This window comes from Teleopsis dalmanni, chromosome 1 (genome assembly GCF_002237135.1).
Source record: "Teleopsis dalmanni isolate 2A chromosome 1, ASM223713v2, whole genome shotgun sequence".
In the NCBI taxonomy this organism is placed as follows: domain Eukaryota; kingdom Metazoa; phylum Arthropoda; class Insecta; order Diptera; family Diopsidae; genus Teleopsis; species Teleopsis dalmanni.
In genome coordinates this window covers 37,042,641-37,049,301 of record NC_051846.1, presented here as the reverse complement: position 1 = coordinate 37,049,301, position 6,661 = coordinate 37,042,641, and the positions used below count along the sequence as shown (strand labels likewise).

The 6,661-nt window shown below is 26.0% G+C and overlaps 1 protein-coding gene across 1 annotated transcript; it reads left to right on the top strand.

Annotated features, from left to right (window-relative positions):
* Positions 1–1,963: 1,963 nt before the first annotated feature.
* On the top strand, positions 1,964–3,745 carry LOC119668122. The gene is made up of 3 exons (XM_038077518.1): positions 1,964–2,244; positions 2,300–3,119; positions 3,195–3,745. Exons 2-3 carry the CDS (start codon positions 2,509–2,511, stop codon positions 3,250–3,252), a joined length of 669 nt encoding a protein of 222 aa, XP_037933446.1. The 5' UTR covers positions 1,964–2,244; positions 2,300–2,508; the 3' UTR covers positions 3,253–3,745.
* Positions 3,746–6,661: the final 2,916 nt, after the last annotated feature.

Below are 6,661 nucleotides of genomic sequence, written 5' to 3'. Positions count from 1 at the left end.
ATGAATAAATCGCTTTTGGCTTGTATTTATCCATATTTTCACAATTTTTTATTAACCAGCACATTAAGCCAGAAATCAGCTTCATAGCTTCGTGCTTTCGGCGTTGTCCATAACTTTTCTTACTAAACATTAATTTTAGATACATAAATAAGGTAAAAACTTCTTTATATATATATAATATAATGTTGGAATTTTTTGTTATGTATAAACATAATAAGGACAAGATATATGAAAAATGTCCGGTATTTGTGGAGGTATATTTGAGTTTCATCTATTTATACATTTTACTTTATGACTTTGTTGGTTCAATTTTGGTATATCTATAAATTATTATCCAGTCTAGAAGTTGTCCATATTATGAATACTCGGAAAACCAATGAATATTTTAATTAATAGAATATAAAGACAAAGATATAAATAAAGATAATTCAGATATATTAAAACAAACACAATAATATATAGAATACATAAGAATATACACGGAATATTTATAGCATTTGTTTTAAAACAGTGCAGTTTGAAAGTGCACTCTGTCTTTAATGTACTTTTAGAACTTTTACCATACATCATAAGTTTGATGTTTTCTAATGAAAGATGGAGTAACAGTGCCATAAGAAACTCAAACTCAAGCAAAATAACATATGTGTCTAAAGTGTTTCAGTTACATTAAGAGATTTATTCGTTTTGAAAATGTTAATATCCGCCTTGTATAGCTGCAAATCAGAAAATCGGTTTCCTTCATATAATCAAGGATATCGAAAATTAATTGAAAATCGTTGATTTGATTAATATATTATTGTCAAATTTATTAATATAAGATAAAAACATCTAGAGATGGTTTATATTGTTAAATATAGACTAATATAGACTTTAGTTATGTTAATAGTTTTTGTAATAAAGTATTTGGCTGGACAAAAACTTTTAAGCATTTGATTATTTATATATGTGCATATATTTTAAAAATAAAAAGGGATTTGTAAAAAATAAATACTATTTTCATAATATTTATTTTTTATTATGATGCAAAAATTTGTTAATCACTTCTCATACTTATCTGAGTTGGCAATTTGTAATTTTTAGTTTCATAAAAAAATACAGTCGCCAAGAAATGGAAATCGTTTTATCTACAAAAAGAAATATCCATAAGGCTTATACCACTGACATTCTAGAGAACGTTACAGTCAAGTTTTAAGACTGTGAAAACCAATCAGCAAAAAGAATATTTTACAGAAAATAATTAAATTTTGCCAAAAGAGCTATTTATTATACTTATTTATATAAATTTTTCATTTTTTAAACACTGTCTGCATATTGAGGGTGGCTAACCTGGTTGATATTCTTTGCTTATCCGGAACTGTAGACAATTTTGATGCTTTTAGGTACAGAAAACGAACATTACAAACAAAGTATGTTTATTCATATCATATATTTTTAACCCGAAAAACTATTTTGGAAACCAACGTAATTTACTCATATCATGTTTTCTTAACTTGAAAAATCATTTCATTGGAAATTTTTAATCTTACACACACATGATATATATTTACATAGTTCTATTCAAAGATTTTCCATATTTTATTAAAGATATTCCTCTAAACAAAAAGCCACAAATCTTAATTCAAGATACTATCAATGATTACTAAATGCTTTCAAAGGTCTACAGTGCAATGGTTTGCGCCGCACCTCGTCTGTGGCGCTGAACCAAAGCCCTCATGTAACTAGATAAATACGCCTTCGTATATCAGTATAAAATAATTAATCTTAGAACATGCAATTATTTAATTAGTTGCAATTTTATGTCTTTATGTCAGTTTTTGATAAATAATATATAATGTATTTATATTTATATTTATGCTAAATATTTTACTAAACTTCTTCACAAAATTTATTAAGCTTATCTGTATATCGTGAATAGTTGGCTCAAAAAGGAAATCATTGTGAATGTTGGGAAAAAGAAGCAATAAAATCCAAAATAAAAAAGTTCAGATAAGCAAAAAAAACTTTACTTAGCGTAATTTTCGTTGCTTGTTCGCGAAGTTATAATAAATTCATTATTAAGTGAAGAATTAGTATTATATTTTCTAAAAATCACCTAAGCAAATATAAAAACGTTATAAAGGGTCCAAGAACTGCATGTAAACTAGTGTGCATTCAAATATACATGTATACATATGTTGAAAAATAAAACTATAAGGGTTGAAAAATACATATTTATATATATGTAAGTCGCCATATGAGATAAGGGTAGGTTGCATTTGTCATCATTGAGGAAAAAACCGGCTAAGAGTATATTCGATAGTGATTTTCTACAGTTGAACAGAAGCACTCGGAGCGCACAGACCAGATACACGGTTTGGCAAAAACGGCGGCGGCTTTTCATAAACTTTAGAATATTTTTCTTTTTTACTTGCACCTCCTCGTTCGTTCCATACCCTTACTGGTGGGATTTCTCTTTGCTGCTGTTATACCTACAAAAAAAAAGTGGAAACGATTGCAAACCGATTAAAGATGGCTGAAAATTGTCCAAAGTGTAAAAAATCAATCAACTCCAAGGATCCAATTATTATATGCAACTCAGATGATTGCCTGAAAAAGTTTCACCGAACATGTGTTAACGTTGATGACGCCGTTTATGATGCCATACAAAAAAATCCATTGATTGCATTTAACTGTGATGAATGCAAAAATCAATCGCCAAAGGCGCTGGCCGCCAAGTTAAGCACTATGGAGGATAAGCTGAATAAAGTCTGTAATGGTATTAATCAAATACAGGGACGAATGTACCAACAATATTTTCAATTTGGAAATGCCAATAATGTGGATGGAAAGAAACAGACTAACAATCTAATTGTGGTTGGCAACAATTGTAATTCAGATCGTCTGCAAGTGGTCTGCGACTATGGGCGTTGGGTGCAAGTAGGCAAGTTTGCAACTTCAACCAGTGAAGACGATGTCATTGAGCACTTGGCAGAAGAGCTTAAAATTAATAAGAACTTAGTTAAGTGCACTAAACTAGTTAAGAACGATGCAAACTTATCGCAATTATCATATTGCAAATTTAAAATTTCTATACCAGATTATCGCTTCAGTGAACTGTTCAATGAGTCCATTTGGCCCAGGTAAATATATAAAATAATAATAATTAAATAAATTAACAATTGTAAAATATTTAATAAAATTATAATTTATTTTAGCGGCGTTATGGTAAGCCCATTTACCCCACGTTCACAGTTGAACCAAAATCGTATTTGAAGGAAAAAGGGGCAAAAGAAGGGTAAAAGTCACCAACCAGACAAGCAAACGTGTGAAAGAGATGGCAAGTAATGCACTCCTTGATAATATAAAACATATGAAATGAATCTGTTGAAGGTGTAGTGAAGTTAATCGTGATATGTGTGTGCATGGTTGGGGACTGGGTGAGTTAGGCAAAGTCGCTGGCAAATGAAATTTTAAAACTTTTTCCCATAAAACTTCAGCGATTAAATAATAATTCAATTTACTGAAAATATATTACAATGTTTATCCCTTCTATTCAAAAATATTTCAAAATAACAATTTATAAAATAAAAGCTTAACAAGATTTAAAAATGCATTTCAAATATTTTAGAATTGAAACTTAAATTATTAATGAAAATTAGCAACTTACTCGTATATGTCGTATATTTACACCACATTAAGCAAAAATAAAAAACAAAAGTATAAAATATAAAACATTTAAAAGATTTTAAAGAATATTTAACCTAAAAAGAAATAAAACGATTTTCAAAACTCATTATAAAAAAAAAAAAACATTTTTAAATCAACAAAAATTATAAAACGAGAACTTTCCAAAGATTTTGCTTTAAGTAAATATTTTCAAATTTTCGATTATATTTTTTTTTCTATTATTTAATATATAATACTTTTAAATTTCTATGAATTTAAACAAAAAATACAAAAAAAAAATATTAAAAATTTATAAATTAGTTTTTACTTTAAGACTTTATTAATTATTTTTCATACTTTTAAGCTCATTTGTTCATATATTCTTTGCAAGTATTTTACTGGAATTTTAACAAAAGCTTTTATAAATAATAAAACAATATGATGATGATAAAACAATAAATGATTTAAAATTATAAAATATTATTCAACTTTTAAAATGAAAGAAATACATATATTTAATATTTACAATTTATTCTCTTACAAGTTAAAATATGAATTAATATATTCGCAAGCGTAAACAAGGATAATGGCAAAATTATTTAAGCAACAAACACAAACAATAAATTTATTATTAACAAAACAAAATGTAGAATTTAGAAAATTTTAAAAGCTTTTCCAATATATAAGAAAACAAATTTTTCAAATTTTAGAAACTACCGATATAAAATTTAAATGAATAAGATAAATTCGTTTTTGCCACATTTCATTGTCAACATAAAAATGTCGAATACAGTTTCGAAATATTCTCATTTAATATCATTTATAAGATATGCATTAAAAATTTTTACATTCATGTAAACTTTATAAAATTTATAAAATTTTATGTTTTTAGTAAAAAAAGTGAAAATACATAAAAAATTAGTTATTTACCCAAAATGTATTTAGTATACAAACAAAAAAAAAAAATCAATATGCATGCATGTATTTATGTCGAATTTTTAATAAATTCAGAAAAATATACAAAATATGTTTCATTTTTTATTGTTTTTACTAATTAAGTCTTATGTAGGTTAGGTTATGCTGGCAGACCAAAAAGGTCACACGGTAGTAAGGCTTATGTATATATATGTTTATCGGGAATATACTATAAACTATAAATCAATCATATAAAATAATAATATATGTTTATTTTTAATATTATGTTTATACTTAATGAGATTTATATCAACAAATAAAATTTTTTTTTTTATTCTAGAAAGATTATAATTAATTTAGGCTTCAGGATAAATATCAAACTTTATATAAAAATAAAATATAGGTATTTTATTAGAGTTTTATAAAGCCAACGTTTCGTAGTTCTTTTGACTTCTTCCCCAGTGCGGGTTATTTGAAATTATTTTTTAATTTTTACATTTAATAAATAAAATGAGTTAATTTTTAAGAATGCATAGATGTATTCATATAATAATTACGAAATGTAGCTACCTGCACTGCCCCTAATGTTACGAATTTGTTTAACTTCTTTCCTCAGGTCGGGTTTTTTGAATTATTAAATATAATAAATTAAATATTGAGTTTATTAAACTCAATATTTTATTTTTGAATGATATATAGAATTAGTACGAGCCGTATTAATTTAATAAATTCAATCAGTCCATTTTTAATAAAATATAGGCAGTGTTTAAATTTAATTAATGCCTTAATATTAATTATTTTATGACAAACAATTTTATACCATGTATTGTGGTTTATTGAGTTTTAAACAATAGTTTAAAGTAATTGACAAATTAACCGAATATGAAACTATATTAATTCCTAAATGTGAATAGTTCAATTAAAATTTTGGGGAATATATATAATAAGTTTTAACTGCAAATAGGAATGAATCTTGATTGAAATCTACTAGGCAATAGAAGAAAAGGAATATGCAAAACCCTACTGTTAAAAAAAAAAGATAAAAAACAGGGACAGGGTTATAACGGTGCGAAGCGACTATCATAAAACCGCAGACGATTCGGATATTTTATTGATGCCCAATTCTTCTTATGTATTAGAAGATACTGATGTTGTAGATTTATTATTAATCAAATGAGTCAACACATTTGGATATAGACATAGATATAATGAACATAGTTTAACATAATCATTGAATGATATATTAATCTTTACATAATTTAAAAAATAAGCTTGTTTAATATAGGATAATGAAACATGGTATCTTATATGTTTTAGATAGAGTAATCATTTGACCTCTTTTTGAACGGAACTGTACTATTTTAAAGTTATCTGTCCTAAAATAACATGAATCGTTATGTTTTTGGAAGATGTTGCAAATCTGGGACTTTTAAAATATATACAATCATTTTACAAATCATTACATCAGCCTTGACGATTCATAATCTATGTTTAAAAATCTGCGATTAACTACACGAAGTGATTCTAATCAATATTTATAAAAAAATATACTGTACATAACGTTTATGTTAACAGTTAATGAAATAACTACCGTCATTAAAGTGTTATAAATCAGGTTTATGACTGGCCATTACCGGACAGTACGACCTAGCTATATAATGTTATATATAACTATATGAGTTAAAAAAAGATTTAATAAAAGAATAAAATAATTTAAAATAAATTAAGTATGGTGAAATCAAGGAGCTGAAAGTGTTCGAACATTATGAATCTCGAGTATACCTAAATTGAAACATTTGAATCGAACAGCTGATATAGTCTGTGTAACCACAAACATTAAAATGTTCGAAGCTTCGAACAGTTGGAATTATATTTTAAAGTCTAGGTCTAGTCTAGTAGTCTATTATATCGTATAAATAAATCATATATTGAAATTTAATCTTCGAAATATGTTTATCATAACAATTATCATGTATGTGTATCATATCATATTTTTATTTAAAATCTAAATATGTATGATGATCATTGTGATTAGGTGCAAATATCATAATTTGTGTATGAACGATACACCTGGCACAGATATTTGAAACATACAATATAG